Raw genomic sequence first — 22,436 nt, 5'->3', positions numbered from 1 at the left:
AGGGACACATCGAGTGGCTGCCACCCGCACGACCAACCAGGGCCGGGGACAAACTGCAACCGAGGTACATGCCCTTAGCAGGAACCAAACCCGGGTCTCTCGGGACCGCAGGCAGACGCTCTAACCGCTGAGCCAAACTGGCCAGGGCTCACATTGATTATTTCTTTTCTCTCTCCCTCTTTTTCCCTCCCTCCCCTCTCATTCTATCTGAAGATAAATAGAAAAATATCCTCAAGTGAGGATTAAACAGTAATAATAAATTAAAAAAATAAAATAAAACACGTTTTTTTAAAAAAAGGTTGAAATGTTTAGACCAGTGGTTCTGACTAGGTATAAAATATTGAAATTAATGTTTCATGGTAAAGTAAAATACTTTTATTTTTAGAATGTTTAAATTGGAGAATAAGCACCAGATAGTCAAAGCTGGCGTACTCTGATAAAGCAGGTCATATGAGGATTGCTAACCTGAGATTCACCTGGCCTGGAATTGTCACAGGGTGTATGAGTTGTCAAAGCAGTGGTTCAAACAGACTACTGGACCGCAACCTCAGTTTCTGATTCAGGTCTTCAGTGTCCCTTTTCTAACAATTTCCCAGCTGATGCTTATGCTTCTGGTCCAGAGACCACACTTTCAGAACCACTGGAGGAAAGATCAAGCAAGGATAAAATTCCTTAAGAGAAATGTACTAGATTTTAAGATACTGTGAAAAATGAAGGTAGAGTAAACCACGAATGTTATGTATGGAATGTACACCTGACTCAAATCCATGGCATTTGAGTAAATCACCAAGGGTACTTTGCATTCATTTCAAAATACAATACAAACAGGACTGGCTCTATACCTGGTTACTAGGTATGTGTACAGGGGAAACATGAGTAAACATCACTATACTGAGACAGGTTTGGACATGTGGCTTTAAACCTCTCTGATGAACAGAAGTAAATCTATTTGTGATTATAAATTTTCTTATTTTAAATTATGACAGGCAGGCTTACACCAAAGTCAAAATTAAAAACTTTATCCAAATCACCATGGAAAGCAGGATGCTTACTATGTTTTTCCCATCTTCTTCAACAAACCTGGTGTCCTATAATGAGCTACTAAGCATGAGGCACATTTCATACCAACATATTGGTTGCCAAGGAGATTCCACTGCCACTGTATAAGCTCATGTTTCCCCTCTCACAGTCTGCTAAAAGGAGGGAAACTCATGAGTTGAGGGCAAGATGCTTGGGAAATAGAGGCTATAGATCCAGCCTAACAGAGATCTGAAGTGAACAATATGTTCTCTACTCCATCCATCAGCAGCAAAAGTACTTGAGTTCTAATGACAGAACATGAAGTTTTACACACAGAAAACCAGCATCCAGAACAGCCAGAAAATCCTTCCTTGCAATCCAAGCGGAATCAGTCAGTGTCTAGCTGCCAGGTCCAAATTTCTTCTACCCCTGGCTTCATTGGAGTCAGATTTCCCTAGTAAGAAAAACTGCTATTCTGAACAAAACTGTTCTTTATAATAACCCCAGTCAGAGTAAGGATAGTTCCTTTACAGAGTTCCAAACTTCTGGACTTCTGGAAACTATTTGTGGTTTCTCTTCCAGTATTGTGCCATTGATTCTTGCATAAAATTCTGGAACGCTGGCTCTTCATGGCTTTCCTCTGTAACTGCAAGGGAAAAATGGTCAATTCTTATTAGACTCTCCCATGAGACAGGCAGATTAGACCTGCTGCCACCCATCCATCAGACACAGTATTCTATTTCTAAGAAACTAAGTGTTCGTTTCTCCCAGTCAATTTTCTCTATTGACCCATGTTGCCCAAAATGTACAATCTCTTATCCGTAAGTAAGGAGAAAAAAGCCTCCCTCAAAAGTAACTAAAATGAGGTCCTACTCCAAAGTATTTTTATCCATGGGAAATGAAAGCATATGTCCACACAAAGACCTATTACTGAATGTTAATCGCAGCTTGATTTATAATAGCTAAAATCTAGAAACAACCCAAATGTCAATCAGGTGGTGAATGCATAAACAAATTGTGGTACTTATGGAATATTACTCAACTATAAAAACACTACTGATACATGCAACATGAGTGGACCACAGAAACATTATACTGATTGAAAAGAGTCTAATACAAGTTAAATACTGTGATTCCAATTTTGACATTTTGGAAAATGCAAATTATAGGAACAGAAATTAGATCAATGACTGCCAGGAACTAGGTATGCAGGAAGGGAGTGAATAAAAACGGGCATGAGAGAACTTCTGGTGTAGTGGAAATGTTCTGTATCTTGATTATGATGGTGGTTATAAGATCATGTACGTGTTAAAACTGGTCAAGGCACTTTCCCTCCCAGGAGCACACCTGTGCCTTTCCTCCCCCACATCTTCCCCCCAGGAACCTTACCTTTGCCCTTCTCTCTCCTAAGTTCCAAGGGCCCTTCTTTTTTTGCTTTTGTAACTTGTTTCCTGAGCCTAGGCAGCCCAGCTGGCTCATGTCTACTACCTCTGTAACTTTCTAAATAAACTTTCTCTTATAGTTTGGAAAAATGAATAAATAAACTCATTAAACTATAAACTTTTAAAAGGTGGGTTTTACTCTATAAATTATACTTCAATAAATCTGATTAAATGAGGCACTTTACATGTTAGCATCTGGTGCACTGAAGTGAAGAGAGGTTTGCTCCTGGTCATAGCTAGAACCTAAAAGGGTGTTTCAAGAAATAGATTCTGTCCACAGTCCATAAAACTATGCCAAGTTGACCCTTTTGGATTTCCAGAACCATTCTATCTTCCAAGTGTTAGTCCCTTCTCACTATATCTGCTGAGACCTCCCTATATATTATTCTTTTTTTAAATTTTTTATTTTATTTTAGAGAGACAGACAGGAAGAGGGAGAGAGAGATAGAAACAGTCATGAGAGAGAACATCAACTGGCCACCTCCTGCATGCCCCTCACTGGGAATTAGGCCCACAACCTGGGCATGTGCCCTGACTCGGAATCGAACCAGCAACCTCTTGGTGCATGGGTCAATGCTCAATCACTGAGCCACACAGGCCGAGCTCCATATATATATATATATTTTTATCCTCACCTGAAGACGTTTTCCCATTTTTTGTTCAGATAGAATGGGAGGGAGGGAAGGAGGGAGAGAGAAACATCGACATGAAAGGGACACATCGGGTGGCTGCCACCCGTATGACCAACCAGGGCCAGGGACAAACTGCAACTGAGGTATGTGCCCTTAGTGGGAACTGAACCCAGGTCTCTCTGGACCGCAGGCCAACGCTCTAACCGCTGAGCAAAACTGGCCAGGGCATATTCTTAAAACAACAACTACAATAAACAAAATGCACGATTCCTCAAATTGAACTGGGACCTAAAAATGAGCAGACTAATAAAAGGACTGTAATCAGCTCAATATTAACCATCAACAGGAAGGACAGAAACTCCCAATGCATGCAACTCTTTCCTGGTGCTGTATCCTTCACCATCTCACTCCCCTATTACTGGCTGCATACTTAAGGTCTTCTCTCCACAACATCCCAACAACGTAAAGATCTAGTCTGTTTTCATAAGGCACCTCAGCCACCTCTCACCTCTATGGTCAATATCATCAGTGTCACTGTCTGCTTCCTCATCCTCTTCATCCAAGGTTCCCCGAGTCAGGATCAAGTCAGAAGGGTCCCGCACAGGAGATAAGCTGTCTATAGAGAAAACACCAGTAGCATGTCATGAACATATGCCTCAAAAAGGTGATTTTGCATCAGTAACTATGATTTGAAATCTGGCTGGATGAAAATGGTCATGATAAAAGGCAGGATCCCACCCTGGCCAGTTTGGTTCAAGGGTCAGAGCATCAGCCCTTGGGCCAAAGAGTCACGGGTTCGAGTCCCAGTCAAGGGCATGTACCTGCGTTGCAGGTTCGATCCCTGGTCCTGGTCAGGATCATGCGGGAAGCAACTAATTGATATGTCTCTCTCATATCATGTCTCTCTCATATCGATGTTTTTCTCTCCCTCCCTTCCACTCTATCTAAAAACAAAATCAATGGGAAAATAGCTTTGGGTGAGGATTAGCAGCAGCAGCAAAAATTGTAGGATACTACTTTTTCCAAATGTATTAATACCACTTAACCTGTCTATAATCGTTGAGTTCACAAAGTGCTTTCACTATTCCAATAACTCAGAAGGTCTCATATTTAAATGAACAAAAATAATTCTCACAGCTTAAAATAGACTGTGGCTTTTCTTATTAAGGCTCAAGACATTTGGGCAGACGTAGAGTGCTGGTGAGTTAAGGGTAAGTGGAGCACTGAGGAAGCTTCCTGATGGAAATTAAGTTCAGAGTGGGTCTGAAGAGAACACAGGGCGAAATGACCCAGAGTAGAGGAGCCAGGGTAGAGTGAAGAGGGAAAATGGAAAACTGAAGCTAGTAATAGAGGTAAATTCCCTATTCAGGGAAACTGATGAAGCTGAGCTCCAATAATCAGGAAAAAGTCTAATCAGGTCACTGCTAGGCAGGGGATTCAGTGTGCAGGGGTTGGGTTCTATGAGAATCTAAAACCATGTGAAGTAAACTAAAGCAATGGGAGGACATGAGACTCTCTCTTCAGGGGCCTAAAAGGTTAAGCGAGGTCAGTTGGGGAATAGGGTGGCAAACAGCAGCAACATCAAGGGGCACAAATTTCAAGGAGCTGTGGCCCTGAGTAAGGATGACATGGTGTGCTGACAATCAATGCTTCATTCTGTGCCCAGTTCAGAATTACGAGACTATACTTGTGATTGTCCCCAAATAATTTACTAAAACTCCCCCAACCTTTAACAGGTTATCTGAGTACATCAGACCCTCTGCCACAGGAAATTTAACAGCTGCCACTTTGTGCATTCACAAGTAATTTCAAAGACCACAGCACACAGAAATGTATATAGCTGAAGTATGCAACAAAGACGGCGTAGGTGAGTTCACGTAACTGGTCAACCCGCCCATTTCCAGCATCTCCTCTTCCAAGTGGTTTTGCTGTTCTCTATTAAGCATATAGCAATAGCTTTCATGAATAGAACTTCATTTCTTTAAAGTCCAGTCCATCAATAAGTGTGGATGAGTGGTAGTATATACACTTAACTATGAGCACCAACCTAGAAATCCCTAGAGAATCAATGATAAAACTCAAACAATATAAAAAGTCAGTAGAGTAGCAGAATAAAAAGACTAATGTACAAAAATTCAATGCCTTCATACACACAAATATAACCATCAAGAAGATGTGATGGTTCAGAAAAACCCATTTTCAACACTAATAAAGAAGAAAAAAAATCCTTGGAATAAATTTAACAAGAAATATGCAAATCCTACATAAGAAAAACATCCTCCTTTTCTCTTTCCTCTCTTAAATATAAATATCTTCCTGCTGAGTAGAAATAATGTACCTCCTTTCAGTTCCTAATATCAAAGACCCTCCAATACCTGCAGCAGTTCCTGTGTCCAAAGCTACAGAGCCCATATCTTTTCGAAGGCGTTCCAGTTGTTCTCTCTGCTGTTGGCTCTGTGCACTTGCCTGTATACAGAGAGGAAAATATCTGATTCAAAAAGGAGCCCTAAGCCCATACCAGACTTCTGACTAGAGATGACCAATTATACAAATTCCAGAGACAAATCATTGAAGCAGCTAAGGGATGGTTGATATGGGAACAGAAACACTGAGCAATACGGACCCAGATTAGCAGTTCAGGCTGGAGGGCTCTGGACACTGAATCAGAAGTTTCAGAAATGACACAAAACATATCAAAATAGCCCTGGCCGGTTTGGCTCAGTGGTTGGCGCGTCGGCCTGCGGTACAGAGAGACCCGGGTTCGGTTCCCGCTAAGGGCATGTACCTCGGTTGCAGTTTGTCCTCGGCCCTCATTGGTCATGTGTGTGGCAACCACTCAATGTATCCCTTTCACGTCGATGTTTCTGTCTCTCTCTTCCTCTCTCTCCCTCCCACTCTATCTGAACAAAAAATGCAAAAATGTCTTCAGGTAAAAATAAAAAACAACAACAACAACAAAAAAAACGTATCAAAATACTCCTCAAGTAGATATAGCAGGAAGGCTCAGTGATATGGAGCCCAGTGCAGTGGATGGGGACAGGATACATGATCAGTTGGGATAAGAGTTGTGAACCACCTCTTTGTTCCTAAACAAAATTCTACAACTAGATGGAGCTTGGAGTAGGAGCTTGGAATAAGGGCTTAGCATATATAGTAGGAAAAATCTGATTTTTTAAAAAATCCCCACCTGAAGATATGTCTTATTGATATTTTTATTTTAGAGAGAGAGAAAGGGAAAGAGAAACATCGATGTGAGAGAAAACTATCGATTGGTTGCCACCCTGACCAGGGATCAAACCTGCAACCTTTTGGTGTACAGGACGATGCTCCAACCAACTCAGCCACCCAACCAGGGCAGGAAAAATATGATTTTGAAAACTTTAAATAAAGAGAAGAAAAATAGCCCTGGCCAGTTTGGCTCAGCTGTTAGAGCATCGACCTGCGGTCCCGAGAGACCGAGGTTCGATTTCCCGCTAAGGGCACGTACCTCGGTAGCAGTTTGTCCCCGGCCCTGGTTGGTCATGCAGGTGGCAGCCACACAATGTGTCCCTTTCATGTCGATATATTTTCTCTCTCTCTCTCTCTCTCTCTCTCTCTCTCTGTTCCTTTCTCTCCCTCCCACTCTACCTCAACAAAAAATGGAAAAATGTCCTCGGGTGAGGAAAAAAAAAGAAGAAAAATAATTAAGGGGCCTTTCTGTATCCACACAGCACACACAGAAATTTACATGTTTAACAAGTACCTAAAAGACACACTGATAGCCAAAACAAAAATATTAATGGCAGGATAAGGTTTGAGGTTGTTTTTCTAGTGGTCCCAAAATACACAAACAGCCCCCTCCTCTCTTACCAGGGATTTCTTCAGACGTTCATATTCAGGACGATACTCCCTGGAAGAGAAACACTTTCTAAATTTCTATGCTTAATAATCTATCCTGCCTGCCCCATATCATTTCTATTTTCCTAGGACTCTGACAATAAAAAATTTCACTGGAGCCCTGGCCAGTTTGGCTCAGCGGTTAGAGTGTCGGCCTGCGGTCCGGAGAGACCCGGGTTCAGTTCCCGCTAAAGGGCACGTACTTCGGTTGCAGTTTGTCCCCGGCCCTGGTTGGTCATGCGGGTGGCAGCCACTCGATGTGTCCGTTCACGTCGATGTTTCTCTCTCTCTCTCTCCCCCTTCCTCTCTCGCCCTCCCACTCTATCTGCACAAAAAATGGAAAAATATCCTCGGGTGAGGATAAAAAAAAAAAAAAAATTCACTGGATATCAGGCATAACAAGTGCTATTATCCCTTATCTACAAATGAGGAAAACTATTTCCTCATTTGTAGATAAGCTCACTCATTTATTAAGTAGAGGAAATAGAAATCCAAGTCATAACTGTCTGATTCCAAAGTCTATGTGGTTTTTTTTTAAGATTTTCATCTTTTTTTTTTTCCTTTTTATTAATTTTAGAGAGAGAGGAAGGGAGAGGGAGAAACATCAATGAGAGAACATCCACTGGCCACCTCCTGCATGCCCCCCACTGGGAATTTGGCCCACAACCTGGGCATGTGCCCTGACCAGGAACTGAACCAGTGACCTCTTGGTGCATGGGTCAACGCTCAGCCACTGAGCCACACTGGCTGGGCCAAAGTCTATGTTCTTAATCAGGGGTCAGCCAATGTGGCAAACAGGCCAAATCAAACACACTGCCTATTTTTGTAAATAAAGTTTTACTGGAACACAGCCACGCTTACTCATTTACAAATTGTCTATGATGCTTTTGTGCCACAATGACAGAGTTGAGCAGTTGTAACAGATCATATGGCCCACAAAGCCTACAATAATTATCTGGCTTTTTACAAAAAGTCTGATGACTCCTGCCCGCTCTTACTTATTAAATAGTGAAGATTTTTATACTCCTTTTTTAAAAAGTTAACTGGGACTTTTTACCCCCAAGTATGGTCAGATCCAGTACACATATGCATGCCAAATATACTATGTACACTATGAAAACCAAAAAGCTTTGCCTGGCAAAACCACTATCATATCAGAATTGTGGGTTACTAAGAATGTCACCAATAGGATTTTCCTTTGTTCTCACCTTTCATATTCTTCCACAGCATTAGTGACTTGCACGAAGAGTTCATCTAAGCCTGTACCCAGAACAGCAGACACACCTACCACCTGACAAAAGCAACATTAATACCACTAAGGAAATAAATCTGTATTTTTTAATGATGTACATTAATTTGTTCAGATCTCATAAAATCTTCATCAAAGAAGTTTACTTAAAAAAGTCTCTGATAAAGAATAAAGCTAAAACAAAACAGCATGCCTACTAAAAAATCATGGAAATAAGTGTATGGAAAATAAAGAACTGACAAAGGTAATTAGAGCTGAACAAGTAGCAGGACTTTTTATCTGTTCTCTATGGAATCAAACCACTGTCTGTTCTCTATGAAAATTAGTATCTCAGTGCCTTTGCTTGGGCAATTAATATATGCTCTGCTTTTGCTTATACAAATCTTATCTTCCTTCAAAGCATATCTCTAATGTTATATCCTTCACAATTTCTCATTTCATGTGATCTGCCCTCTTACCACCATCAGGCCCAACTTCCAGTCTTTCTTAAGGTACTTACCACAATATATCATATGTGTCAATTCTGTGTGTAGTTTCTAACTAGACCATAAACTCTATGAGGGTAGGGACTCTAATTTATCTCTTAAAACTTCAGCTTTTAATAAGGTAATGCTTTAAAATTTACTTTTCAGAAGGTAATAAACTTCCTTCCTAAGATGGGTTCAAAGCCAGCCCTATGGGTTAAGAGGTTACTTGGAAAGACTGTCAGTATGGACAGAAGAAAAAGTTTACCCTAAGTGAGCTGTAAAACTCATCTAACACCAAGCTCATTGAACGAGTCAGGTTACTGACGTATGTAGTCTCCTGATTCAAGGCATCTTGAAAAGTCTCAAAATCTTGCATCCATTCCACTGCAAAGCTGTGATCAATGATGTCAGTCTGTACCAGAGAGAAGCCAACTATGAGCAACCAGAGATGAGTTTAGACATCAAACAATGCATCCTCCCACAATTTTTTAATTAATTAAATGGTGATAGCAAAAAGCAATCATTTATGGATGAAGGTAGGTAGAAGAGGGTATCGGAAAGATAAATGGTGACGGAGGAAGACTTGATTTTGGGTGAACACACAATACAGTGTACAGATGGTGTATTATAGAATTGTACACCTGAAACCTATACGGTTTTATTATAACCATGTCACCCAATAAATTAAATAAAAATAAATAAATAAAGCAATTATTCATGTGCTTTCTTTCTCTGCTTCCCCCAGTTCCTCTTCCACTGCAACAAGCCACAAAGAACCAAGACTGCTGTACAGTGTAAACTGTTCTCTTGGATGAAGCAGACCCTTCACTATCCACTGCCAAGTGACTATGACCAAAGTGTATATCAGCACATTCCAGGCTCTGAAGTCAAGTAGTCTATCAAGCTACAAACCAATAGGGAAGTTTTGTCTTTATTTTAGTTGCCAATTCCAAAAGACTAGCAGTCCTATGCCAACCCCCTGCCCCTGGTCTTGATTCTGAAAGATAACCTACACCTTATGGGTGAGGGGCTGCTCTATGTAGGCTAAAATAACTTTGGGTAAGAGTCAGTGATAAATACTCAATCTGATGGAATCTTCTTCCTAGAAATACCCACGACTGTTTCATGAATCTACCTGTGAATCTGCTCTCCACCATCTGAAATAATTCTTCCTATCTATTCCAAATCTTCCAATAACACAATGTTCTCATGAAAAAGAAATATTGAATCACAACAGTAAGGATCCACTTACTTTGTTCATGACCACAATGAAAGGAAGCTTGGTTTTGTACAAGATGCTGAAAATCAAACATCAAGACATTATTATTTAAAAACTCTTCAGCTCTTATTTATCCAGTGTCAGTTTGTTGGAATTGAGTAAAGAGAAGGAGAGTAAGTTCAGTCTCTAAGTATAAGGTATCCATTCTTACAAGGTACATATCCTCCTCTCCCAAGGTGGAAAACCACCACCACCATCACTCAAATAACACACACATATAGTCTCTCTCTTCCTTTGAGTAATAATGCTTTGCTACCGATCCTGTTTTCTGTGTGTTTTTGTTTGGGTGTTTGTTTTTACCAAATGATTGTCTTTTAAACAACTAATATAAAAATGAGCAAATGCTGTCAGTCACTAGATTTCTAGTTGGACTAGGAATTCTTGTATCTAGTAAGAAAAGACATCCCTAGTCATATTAGAGGGATAAATGTTGGTGATGGCTTCTGTGTACCTCCAAAATCAAATTCTCTCACCTTCAATAATGATATACCCTGCTCCTAGGTCTAATGCACTGACATGTATATTGAGGCATGTCCTTCTTCTCCTAAGGGCACCACACTTGGGGCAAACCTGTGTATTTTAGAATTATGGATCAATCTTTTTATTCATAATCTCTCCTTATGTTATAATTTCACTGTACTTATAACACAGAAAAGGAACTCTATGAGCTAATACCACTAAATAAATGCCAATATCACTAAACTGAGTGGCAAATCTGAAATGGGCACAAATCTAGGGGTAAGCACTCAGGACTCAAAGAAGAGGAGGCCTCTTACCTTGATGTAATATCATGCCCACCAATAACCAATTACCTGCAGGCATAGAGCATATTGGACATGAAGGTCACTGGGTTGGTACTTCTTGATGTGTCCATTACATAAATGACAATTGTTGGAAACGAGGATGCCTAAAGATACAAAACAATCAAAGCCTTAGCCAAAGGGCTTATGATCTGTCCCCAAACATTTCCTACCTTCTTTAGCAAGGGAAACCACTTTAGGCAGGATGTATAGAGCTTCTATAACTCCCTTCCACATAGGTCCCAGGCAATAAAAATATGCTTATCCAGTCTAGTTCTAAGTAACAAGTCCTACAATACTCACCAGGGCCTCACTGATGATTGTTCCAGAAGCTGACCAGGTGAATACTTCAATCTGCCCAGGTGTGTCAATCAAGACATATCTGTGGTAAGAAAAGACCATTAAAGAGGTGTTATACTTGTGCAATGCTGAAAATATTCCATTACACAAAACACCAAACTTCTAGTTATCTAAGATTGGAATAACCTCTTCCCATTGCCAAGTCTACATTCCTCCCATTGCCTTTAAAATGCATATCACATTCCCCCAGGCTTTGTTCAATATTCAATATTCATGCTAATGGATAAGAGCAGCAGTCCATCGATTGCTGTAAATGATTACAGGGGACACTGTGCTAGTTATAGAAACACACTGCATTAAAAATTATATAAACAAAACCAGAAAGTAATAAATCTCTTGGGAAACTATCCGGTTGCTTAGGGGTGGGGTAGGTAAAGGTGGAGAGGGAGGAATGAAGGGACGGGAGTGATACCTAAAGAATACAGGGTTGCCCTGGCCAGTTTGGCTCAGCTGTTGGAATGTCGGCCTGCGGACCGGACAGTCCCAGGTTTGGTCCCCGCTGAGGACATGTGCCTCGGTTGCAGTTTGTCCCCGGTCCCAGAGGGGTTGTGTGGGTGGCAGCCACTCGATGTGTCTCTCTCAGGTGAGGATTAAAAAAAAAAAAAAGAATACAGGGTTTCTTCTTCAGGTGATGAAAATGATCTAAAACTGATTGTGGTGATGGTTGTACAATTCTGTGACGATACTAAAAATCACTCAGTTATACATATTAAATGGGTGAATTGCATGGAATGTGAATTACATCTCAATAAAAGTTTTTAAAAATGAGCAAATAATTTAAATAGACACTTCTCCAAATATATACCAATAGCCAATAAATACATGAAATGATGCTCAATATCATTAACCACTGAGGTAATACAAATCAAAACCAATATGCGATACCACCTTACATCCAATGAGATGGCTATAATCAAAAACAAAGGTATGACAAGTATTGGCAAGAACGTGGAAAAACTGGAACCTTCATGCACCACTGATAGAATGTTAAATGGTGCAGCCACCAGGAACTGGGAAAAAGAAAGAATAGGGAATGACTGCCAATGTGTACAGGGTTTCTTCTGGGATAATAAAAATGCTCTGAAATTAGATAGTACGGATCAATACACAATTTTATGAGTATATTTAAAAATCACTAAGTTATATAAATTAAAGGAGTGAACTTTATGGTGTGTGAATTTATATCTCACAAAAGATATTTTTAAAAACTACTTCTAGTATGTATGATCCTATTTTTATGAATACCTTATCCCTCCATCCTTCTGTGTACATATGTAGAGAAACGTGTGGAATGATAGTCACTAATAGTAATAACAATGATAGCCCTGGCCAGTGTGATTCAGTTGGCTGAGCGTCATCTTGTGCACCGAAAGGTCACTAGTTTGATTCCCGGTCACAGCACATGCCCAGGTTGTAGTATTCAGTCCCCAGGGTTGGAGTAGGTACAGGAGGCAACTATTCAATGTTTCTCTCTCACATAGATGTTTCTCTCTCTTCTTCTCTCTAAAATCAATAAAAAATACATTTAAAGTAATAATTATAATGATAGTTATTTCTAGTGAGTGATAATTGCATCTTTTAAATGTTATGTATGGTTTGAATTCTTTATAATGAGCATACATCCTTTTTTTTTTATAAAAACGATGATCTTTATTTTTTTTAAAAAGCCAACCTATTACCCTGGCCTGACTGGCTCAGCGGTTAGAGTGTCTGCCTGCCTGTGGACAAAAGAGTCTCAGGTTTGATCCTGGTCAAGGGCACAAACCTCAGTTGCGGTTTGGTCCCCGGCCCTGGTCAGGGTGTGCGAGAGGCAAACCAGTTGATGTGTCTCTCTCACATTGATGTTTCTCTCTCCCTCTCCCCTTCCCTCCCTCTCACTCTATCTGAAGATAAATGGAAAAAAATCCTCAGGTGAGGATTAAATAAATAAATAAAAATTAAAAAGCAAACCTATTAAAAACCTATTAATAGTTACCACAGGTAAAAATATGAACAAATATTATTCTACTTTATATTTTGATACTTTTAAAATGAAAATACAGCCCAGCCGGTGTGGCTCAGCAGTTGAGCGTGGACCCATGCACCAAGAGGTCACTAGTTCGATTCCTGGTCAGGGCACATGCCCAGGTTGTGGGCCCAATCTCCAGTGGGGGGCATGCAGGAGGCAGCCAATCGATTTTTTCTCTCATAGATGTTTCTCTCTCTCTCTCTCTCTCTCTTTCTCTCTCTCTCTAATATATCAATAAAGAAAATATTAAAAAAATAAATAAATAAAATGAAAATACAATTATTCTCTCTGGTTTATGTAAATTACATTCATTTGAACAAGGTGTTTCAGAGACTTTAATGCCAACAACTATGTTTTCCCAAGAAAAGCAGAAAGATAACTGAATTTGGACAAAGTTTCAAAACATCTCCTAAGAAGCCATGGGCATATACCAAAGTGGCTGGGGTGGGATACTATTAAATTTAGCTCTACACTGTATAGCATCTTAATGACTTTGTTGCCTACCATTTTTTCATTTCTAATGGTTTGATCTCAATCTAAACCCTTTCAAAACTTGATGCTATTCCAAAATCTTTCAAAAATAGCCTAGAAACATGTCAACTACAGAGTAATAAACAGGTCTAAACTGAAATCACTTACTTAGACATGTTCTGAGCCTTCTCAATAAATTTCATCACCTAAAAGAAAAAGATGCTAATTACAACAGGATCCAATTTCAGCATAAAAATCACAGGACCCTCGCCCTGGCCAGTTTGGCTCAGCAGTTAGAGCGTCGGCTCTGACCACAGAGTCCTGCATTTAGTTCCCGCTAAGGGCACGTACCTGGGTTGCAGTTTGTCCCTAGTCCCGGTTAGGGTCGTGTGGATGGCAACCAGTTGATGTGTCTCTCTCACGTCGCTGTTTCTCTCCTCCCTCCTTCCGCTCTATTTGAAGAAAAATGCAAAAATGTCCTCGGGTGAGGATAAAAAAATAAAATAAAATAAAATAAATCCTCCAGCAATGATGTAAAAAAAACAACAACACAGGACCCTCTCCAGGTGGCCCACTTCATAGGTACCAACTACTAAATATCTGTGTTCTCAATCATAGGACACCAACTAATAAACTCACTGAACCACAGAAACACAGCCATACCAGCAGCACTGCAACACCCTGGAGCACAGGGCAAGGGTCTGAGAAGCTGAAGACTTAACCTGTCACTGTCAAGTCACTTCTGATGCTTCAGCAAAATGTTAACAGCCTGTCTCATGAAGTGCCATCGGGGTAAAAAAATTGATTACAAAGCACTCTTACAACACTCTTATAGACGGTAACAGAAAAAACCTAAATGATGACAATTATTTGTTACAAGTTAAAAGCCCCACTGTTTTTCTGTTCCATGCTTGCTAGCCTATCTCACCCCCGTCCCTCTACTCCATCCTCAGGGTAACACTACAAGCCAATAATAGATCAAGAAACAAGCCCACGTCTCCTGGATTTCTGTTTTACTGGTTGTCCCAAATATTTAATGTGAAGAGTTCATAAAATTGATCATCCTCTCATAGCCTACTTCTCTATCTACCAAAATGCCTACTTATTTTCTGTATTTATATCTAGGTTTATTGCTCTTCTTTCCCAATGTTATCAAGCTCAGGCATTTAAGAGTAACAGGTTTTGTCCAGCCAGTGTGGCTCAGGGATTGAGCGTCGACCCAAGCACCAAGAGGTTACCAGTTCGATTCCTGGTCAGGACACATGCCCAGGTTGTGGGCCCAGTCCCCAGTGGTGGGCATCCAGGAGGCAGCCGACCAATGTTCTCTCTCATTGATGTTTCTATCTCTTTCTCCCTCTCATTTCCTCTCTCTCTAAAATCAATAAAGGAAAAAAAAAAATAGTAACAGGTTTTTACATAGCCATACCCATAGAAATAAAAACAGACATACCTGATCGAATCTGGTAGCAAAGAGATTGAGTGAGGTCACTATGCCACCATTGGGTCCAAGTCCATATCTAGACACTAAGTTGAGGATTTAAATTGCTTATAGATGAATTCAGATGATAAAGTTCATACCTAGGACATCATTCACATAAACAACATTTTAACATTAGTGGTCTATTAATGGATACTGATAAGCTAATCCTTGACTAATAAGTACCACAAAGCCTTAACTTCATAGGAAACATTCACCATCAAGAGCTTCTTCATTTGTTTATTGTTTTAGGGATGGCCGGGCAAAATGAATAAACTCAAGGGACCAAATCATAATAGCCAGATGTATCAGGCATGACAACCTGCTGGCATTAGCTATTAATATCATCTATATAACAAACACCCCTTGCTCTGATCTCGCTAATCAAGCAATCTGCTTATTATAACTAGTCTTCCTACCTACACTTAACCTAGCGAGAAAGTACACATTTCACTCAGCAATGTACTAAGAGGTGATCCTACTCAACCTACTCATTTCAGGGTTTCTCAGTCTGAGGAGGGGGTGACCAATGGATGTAGCTTCCAAGGCAATATTACTTTCTGGGACCCAGTCACGCTACAAGCTAGCCTCTCATTATCTATGCTCTCTAATTACAACAGCCTATAGTCTGGAAAGTTAGTAAGAAAACTGAAATACGAGACTTCTGGTCAAGATGGCGTAGGTAAATGGTACTACGTCCTCCCACAACCACATCAAAGTTACAACTAACTACAGAACAACCATCATTCAAAACCGCCTGAAATCAAGCTGAATGGAAGTCCTACAACCATGAAATTAAAGCAGCAACATCGAGACTGGTAGGAGGGGTGGAGGCAGACGGGCTGGTCCCACACCCACGAGTGGCGGATAAAAATCTGTAGGATACCTCGGCTGGGAAGGTCCTCCCTGAGGACTGAGGGGTCCCCATCCCACACCAGGCACCCAGCTCAGGGGTCCAGTGCCAGGAAGAGAAGTCCCCATAACTTCTGGCTGGAAAACCAGCGGGAACTGAGGCTCAGGGAGGCTGAGGCAGCTGGAGCCCCAGGCAGCTCCTCTTAAAGGGCCCAAGCAAGGATTTACTCGGATTCGCACCCTCCAGGCTCCAGAGTGGGGGAGGCAGCTTGAAAGGCATCAGACATATATGGGGAAGAACTGGCTTGTTTGGCATTGGAGCAAGGGCTGGAGAGGCTGCTTTCTCCTGGAAAACGTGCTGTTAGAGGCCTTTGTTCCTTTGGTGAGCCCTTCCCTGGGGCGGCAGACGGCCACCATATCTGGGACTCCAGCAACTTGGCTCACACTGTTTGCCCCTCCCTAGTGATTCCCTGAGGCCCTGCTCCATCCACTTTAAGGCCCACCCAAGCTGTTGCCAGCTGCTTTACCACAGGATTGGCCTGTCTTGGATCCTGCATCAGGTTTTCCTAAATTCTTTCAAACAAGCAGCATCTGGTCTCAGCTAGCCCCATACCTCCCATTAAGTAACACATAGAGGAAGGCACAGAGAGGCGGCCAGAATGAGGAGACAAAGAAACAGGTCCCAGGTGAAAGAACAGAACAAAACTCCAGGAAAAGAATTAAGCTAAATGGAGATAAGCAACCTAACAGATGCTGAATTCAAAACACTTCTTATAAGGATGCTCAATGAACTTAGTGAGAACCTCAGTGAACTTAGTGAGGGCCTCAAGAGCATAAAAAAGGACCAGTAAGAAATGAGGGATGCACAGTCAGAAATGAAGGAGGCACTAACTGAAATAAAGAATAATTTACACAGATTCAATAGTAGAGTAGGTAAAGCCAAGAAGCAAACCATCGATTTGGAATATAAGGAAGCAAAAAATAAACAGCAAAAAGAAAAAAGAATCCCAAAAAATGAGGACAGTGTAAGGAGCCTTTGGGACAACTTCAAGTGTGCCAACATTCACATCTTGGGGGTGCCAAAAGGAGAAGAGAGAAAACAAAAAATCGAAAACCTATTTGAAACAATAATGGCAGAAAACTTCCCTAACTTGTTGAAGGAAACAGACATACAAGTCCAGGAAGTACAGAGAGTCCCAAACAAGACGAACCCCAATAGGCCCACACCAAGACACATCATCATCAAAATGCAAAAGGTTCAAGACAAAGAGAGAATCTTAAAAGCAGCAAGAGAAAGGCAGCTAGTTACCTACAAGGGAGTTCCCATAAGGCTGTCAGCTGATTTCTCAAAAGAAACTTTGCAGGCCAGAAGGGAGTGGCAAGAAATATTCAGAGTGATGAAAAGCAAGAACCTACAACCAAGATTACTCTATCCTGCAAAGCTGTCATTTAGAATCGATGGCCATATAAAGACTTTCCCAGACAAGAAAAAGTTAAAGGAGTTCACCACCAAACCGTTAGTGTATGAAATGATGAAGGGTCTTTTTGAAGAAAAAGATAAAATATATGAACAAACAAAATGGCAATGAATACTTATCTATCGACAATGGAACCTACAAACAAAATGAACAGGCAGAACAGAAACACTCTCATAGATACAGAGAACATTTTGTTGGTTGCCAGATGGGGAGGATTGAGGGATGGGTGAAAAAGGTAAAGGGATTATGAAGTACAAACTGGTAGTTAGACTGACAAACCTCAAAGGGAAGGGGGTTGGGAGGTGGGAAGAAATAAATCAAAGAACCTATATGTATATATGCATAACCAACAGACACAAACAACAGTGTGGGGAGGAGAGGGTCAATGGGGGAAAAATCAGGAACACCTGTAAAACATTCAACAATAAAGATAAGTTAAAAAAAATAAAAATAAAAAACTGAAATAGCAAGCTCAAGGAATAGGTCTAATCAGCTACAATACCTTTTCCCACATTCATCTTTTATTCTCCTAATAAAATGACTTTAAAGCAATCAAATGCTCTTGTTAGTATATTTCACAAGGAAATGCAAAAACACTCTTTCAAAGCCACAAAATAAACAGAGGGTTAACTAGCCAGAGATGAGTCAACACCAAAGAGGATGTAAAAAAAGGATACTGTTTCATGACTTCTTTATACTTCACAGTGTCACGAATATCTAGGGGAAGAAGGAGAAGAATTAATAAGAATTTAACACATAAAAAAAATATATAGCTTGAGGCTCTCCACCAATAATATCCTAAGCCAATAGGTGTCTCAAGTCATCTCTGCTTCGTCTAAGATAAAGAAATAAGTCTCTCCCCTGGAAAATTTACTTTTCAAATTTGTTTTCTAAATTTTGAAGCTAAGATCACTAAACTGTGATAGAAAAAGAAGTAAGTCTGTGCCCTGGCCAGTTTGGCTCTGCAGTTAGACCCAGGTGGGTAGCAGGTTCAATCCAGGCCCTGGTTGGGATCCTGCAGGAGGCAATCAATCAATGTGTCTCTCTCATGTTGATGTATCTCTCTCTCTTTCTCCTTTCTTCTCTCTCTAAAATCAATAAAGAATAAAAAAAAATTTTTAATCAGTGGTAAAATATTCTCGGGTGAGGATTAACAAAAAAAAAGGATTTAAGAAGTAAGATTGTGAGCCATCAACAAATCATCAAACAACAAGTGTTGGTGACGGTGTGGAGAAAAGGGGACTCTAGTACACTGCTGGTGGAAATGCAGACTGGTGCAGCCACTGTGGAAAACACTATGGTGTTACCTCAAAAAGTTAAAAATTGGCCCTGGCCGGTTTGGCTCAGCAGTTAGAGCATCAGCCTGCGGTCTGGAGAGACCCAGGTTCGGTTTCCGCTAAGGGCATGTACCTCAGTTGCAGTTTGTCCCCAGCCCTGGTTGGGTTGTGTGGGTGGCAACCACTCAATGTGTCCCTTTCACGTCGATGTTTCTCTCTCTCTCTGCACTCCACCCCCCCACACTCTATCTGAACAAAATATCAAAAAATGTTCTTGGGTGAGGCTAAAAAAATAATAATAAATTAAATAAATAAATAAAATTTGTAAAAAAAAAAAAGGTTAAAAATTAAACTGACATTTGACCCAGTGATCCCACTTCTAGGACTATACCCTAAGAAGCCTGAAACACCAATCAGAAAGAATATATGTACCCCTATGTTCATAGTGGCACTATTTACAATAGCTAAGATCTGGAAACAACCCAAGTAGATGAGTGGATTAAAAAGCTGTGGTACATGTACACAACGGAATACTGTGCAGCTGTAAGAAAGAAAGATCTCTTATCCTTTGAGATGCCATGGAAGGACCTGAAGAGTATTATGCTAAGCATAACAAGCCAAGCAGAGAAAGACAAATATCACATGTTCTCACTTATTTGTGGAATATAATAAACTAAACAAACTGCTGAACAAAATTAGCCCGGAGACATAGAGGTGGGGTACAGGCTGACAAGCCTCAGAGGAGGGGGGGTTTGTGGGGGAAGGGATAAACCACAGAACTTATATGCATGTATGCATGACCAATGAACATAGACAACAAAGCTGGGGATTGGGTGGGGGGGAAGGGAAGGAGGGTGTCTGGGGGAAAAATGAGAAACATCTGTAACAAAAACAAATTAATAAATAAAAAATTTTTTAAAAAAAGAAGTAAGATTGTGAGAAAAATGTTAAAAGGGAAAAAGGTGTTCTGTATTTTCTCTACCAGTAAGAAACTGAAACTAGCCATTTAGCAGTCTGTTAGCATTCTCTTCTACTAATTTCCTTAGCTTCAAATTGGTTTCTGTCCTTACAAAGGATAACTGTTAAGTAATCTATGAAGAATGTTAGGCTAGAATCTCTCAAATTATGGTAGAAGTGGTCTGATACAAGGAGACAACTTACATACCTTGTCAGTAACCATATGCATTAAAAAAAGGAGCTAAATCAAGAAAGAAAAGTTATTTCTTAATTGTCTACTGATTACAATGGTAATACAGACAATGATTTTTTAAAGGAATTAATCTGACCTGTAATATCTACCTAAATCTATCTACCAGTCAATAGTCATCAACTATTAAAATTCCATTCTTTCAGTGTGGAGATGGGTAAATTCTTCACCAAACTCTTCTCAAAACAATCTCTGCTTCTTGATACAAAGCCTTCCTTTATTAGCTTGTTTGTATCTTATTAGCATCTGAACAAAATTAAGAAAAGATTAAGGAGAGGATCAGAACACAGTGACAGCCTAGATCAGGAAGCCTAGATCCTATCAAGATTCATGACATTAGACCCATTCTTATCTTTTTATAGTCACAGATTCCTCCTATGATAACTGGGAACCTTTCCCCAAAACAATGCACATATGCATACATATACACATTTTCCCATGTACCTTTTAAGTGGAAGCAAGGTTCCTACAAATCATTAAGTGAACTACCACATAAGAACCATTACACTCTAAACTTTGAGAAAAGAAACTAAATAAAAAGGTGTAAATACCAGAGCCATAAGCCTAGAAGTGAGAGGACTTTCTGTCACTTCATTTTCCCAAACAACAGCCTGACACCCTTGGGTCAGAAAGGAGAAATAACACTGAGTGGAAAGGAAACAAACTTAGGAAAGGGAAAAAAATAAAGAGAAAATGTGAACAAGGCAGAAGCCTATTTAGGGAGTCAAGCAAATTCAAAGGAAATGAAAGTAGATAGTTTAGAAAAAATGAAAGTATTGAAAACTGGCAGGCTGGAGGCTTTCCATTCCGAGGCACTTTACACAGAACAGTACAGTTTACTCACCAATATTGGCAGGAAAGGGAACTTCATGCACAGCTGGGTCCAGATTGATCACATAAGGTGGAGAGCCTTGGCTATGCAGGTGGCCTGTGAGCCTCTGTAGAAATATGGGGTGCGGAATGGAGACAAAGAGGGCATGAGAAGAGGACAAAGAACATTTCTCTCTCTATGAAATATTCGCCTCCAATTCTCCATTTCTCAGATGAATGCAACCTTTCTTTATTACCCAGTTTAACAGAGCCTCCATTACTTTCCATCTCTTATTTACTTGCGTTGGGTGGAGTTTTTTCTACCACCTCCAATAAACCAGTAGTTCCATGAAAACAGGAACCTTGTCAACCTCATTTTCACTGTATCCCCAGTGCCTGTGTTTGAGTCAAACTGATGACAATTACCAGGCAGCAAGATCTCAAATGCTCCAGAGAATAACAGTTTTGCAGTTTCTTTTATTTATGCATTTGGAATTAAGGAGGTAACATAAGGAAGATCACAGGAAGTGGGAGAAAGGCAGGGATTGGATAGTTAGTAAGATTACATGCTCTCTAGAAAGAGAGATTTCAAAAGTGTGTTAACTTAGATGCACACACACAAAAATGAACAGGTCTTGCTTAGAGCAAATATAAACCTTTTACTAAAGATGTTATATGCCTGGGGTGTGAATACCCACCAAGACCTGCCCAGTTAAGAACTTATGATCCATATGATCTCACTCTTATGTGGAATCTAATGAACAAAATAAACTAGCAAACAAAACTGAAACAGACTCATAGAGAACAGACTGACAACTGTCAGAGGAGTGGGGGTTGCAGGGCTGGGTGACAAAGGTGAAGAGATTAAGCGAAAAACAAAAACAAAACAAAACTCATAGACACAGACAACTGCATGGTGATTACCAGAGGGGAAGGAGGTGGGGGGAGGTAGAGGAGTGTAAAAGGGGGATAAATGATGATGGAAGGAGACTTGACTTGAGGTGATGAACACACAATACAATATACAGATGATGTATTGTAGAACTGTACACCTCAAACCTGTATAGTTTTATTAACCAATGTCAGCCCAATAAATTCTATTTTTTAAAAAGAATTTATGATCTAATCACCATGTAAAGTTACTTTTGGTTAGACTTATTACAGCACCCTTTTTTTGTCCACACCTGAAATGCGGTAGGCGCACAAGAAATACGTAATTCTTTAGCAATCTACATCAAAAGCCTTTGTGGTACCGCACTGTATTAATCACCAGTCACTTGTAAGCCTCTACCTTAAAGAAGTCAGCAATTAGTAAAGAAATCAGGATAATTTCAGTACAACGTGGTAAGATGTACCAAGTATGCACTGAAGGTACACAAAAGGGAGCCTTAATTAACCCAGGCTAGGGTACAAGAAGGTTTCGCCGAGTAAGGAACCGGGGTTGCTGGCAAGTCCCCGAAAGCCACGCGCCGGCCCCCTCACTCCTCAGAAAGACCTTCCCCACTTTTTCCTGGTCTTCCACAACCTCTCGCGCACACCTACTGCGCCCGCGCCACGTACATCACCTGTACAAACGTGGTTTTCCCAGATCCCGCCATTCCCAACACCAACAGACACACCGGGGGCCGAAGACCCCCGGAAGCCTGGGGCTCAGCGGCAGCTGTGGGCGCCGCCATCTTCCTCCTTGGTCCCGCCCACTCTACCACAGAGACGACGCGTGGGTAGAGAGAC

General features: G+C 40.6%; 2 protein-coding genes across 5 annotated transcripts in view; one reads left to right on the top strand and one right to left on the bottom strand.

Annotated features, from left to right (window-relative positions):
- Positions 1–10,219, top strand: part of SUPT7L (SPT7 like, STAGA complex subunit gamma) — a 23,181-nt gene extending 12,962 nt beyond the window's left edge. Inside the window, exon 6 of the transcript XR_004959648.1 lies at positions 9,432–10,219. The gene's annotated coding sequence lies outside the window, so the exon portion shown is untranslated. The remainder of the gene's footprint in view (positions 1–9,431) is intronic.
- Positions 377–22,436, bottom strand: GPN1 (GPN-loop GTPase 1). 4 transcript variants are annotated; one of them, XR_004959649.1, is made up of 15 exons: positions 22,271–22,436; positions 20,740–20,833; positions 18,089–18,128; positions 15,055–15,121; positions 13,773–13,810; positions 11,069–11,147; positions 10,778–10,872; positions 9,939–9,984; positions 8,952–9,098; positions 8,179–8,261; positions 6,944–6,983; positions 5,470–5,560; positions 3,603–3,710; positions 1,355–1,666; positions 380–640 (listed from the first exon to the last, which is right to left on the bottom strand). XR_004959649.1 is itself a non-coding variant. In XM_036262308.1 (15 exons), exons 1-14 carry the CDS (start codon positions 22,379–22,381, stop codon positions 1,581–1,583), a joined length of 1,125 nt encoding a protein of 374 aa, XP_036118201.1. In that variant the 5' UTR covers positions 22,382–22,436; the 3' UTR covers positions 380–640; positions 1,552–1,580. The 4 variants fall into 4 exon arrangements, 3 of the variants coding, with proteins under 3 accessions (XP_036118200.1, XP_036118202.1, XP_036118201.1); XM_036262308.1 differs by having other exon boundaries at positions 1,552–1,666; XM_036262307.1 differs by having other exon boundaries at positions 377–1,666.

Source organism: Molossus molossus, unplaced genomic scaffold (genome assembly GCF_014108415.1).
Source record: "Molossus molossus isolate mMolMol1 unplaced genomic scaffold, mMolMol1.p scaffold_m16_p_15, whole genome shotgun sequence".
NCBI classification, from domain to species: domain Eukaryota; kingdom Metazoa; phylum Chordata; class Mammalia; order Chiroptera; family Molossidae; genus Molossus; species Molossus molossus.
This window is presented reverse-complemented; position numbering and strand designations above follow the sequence as displayed.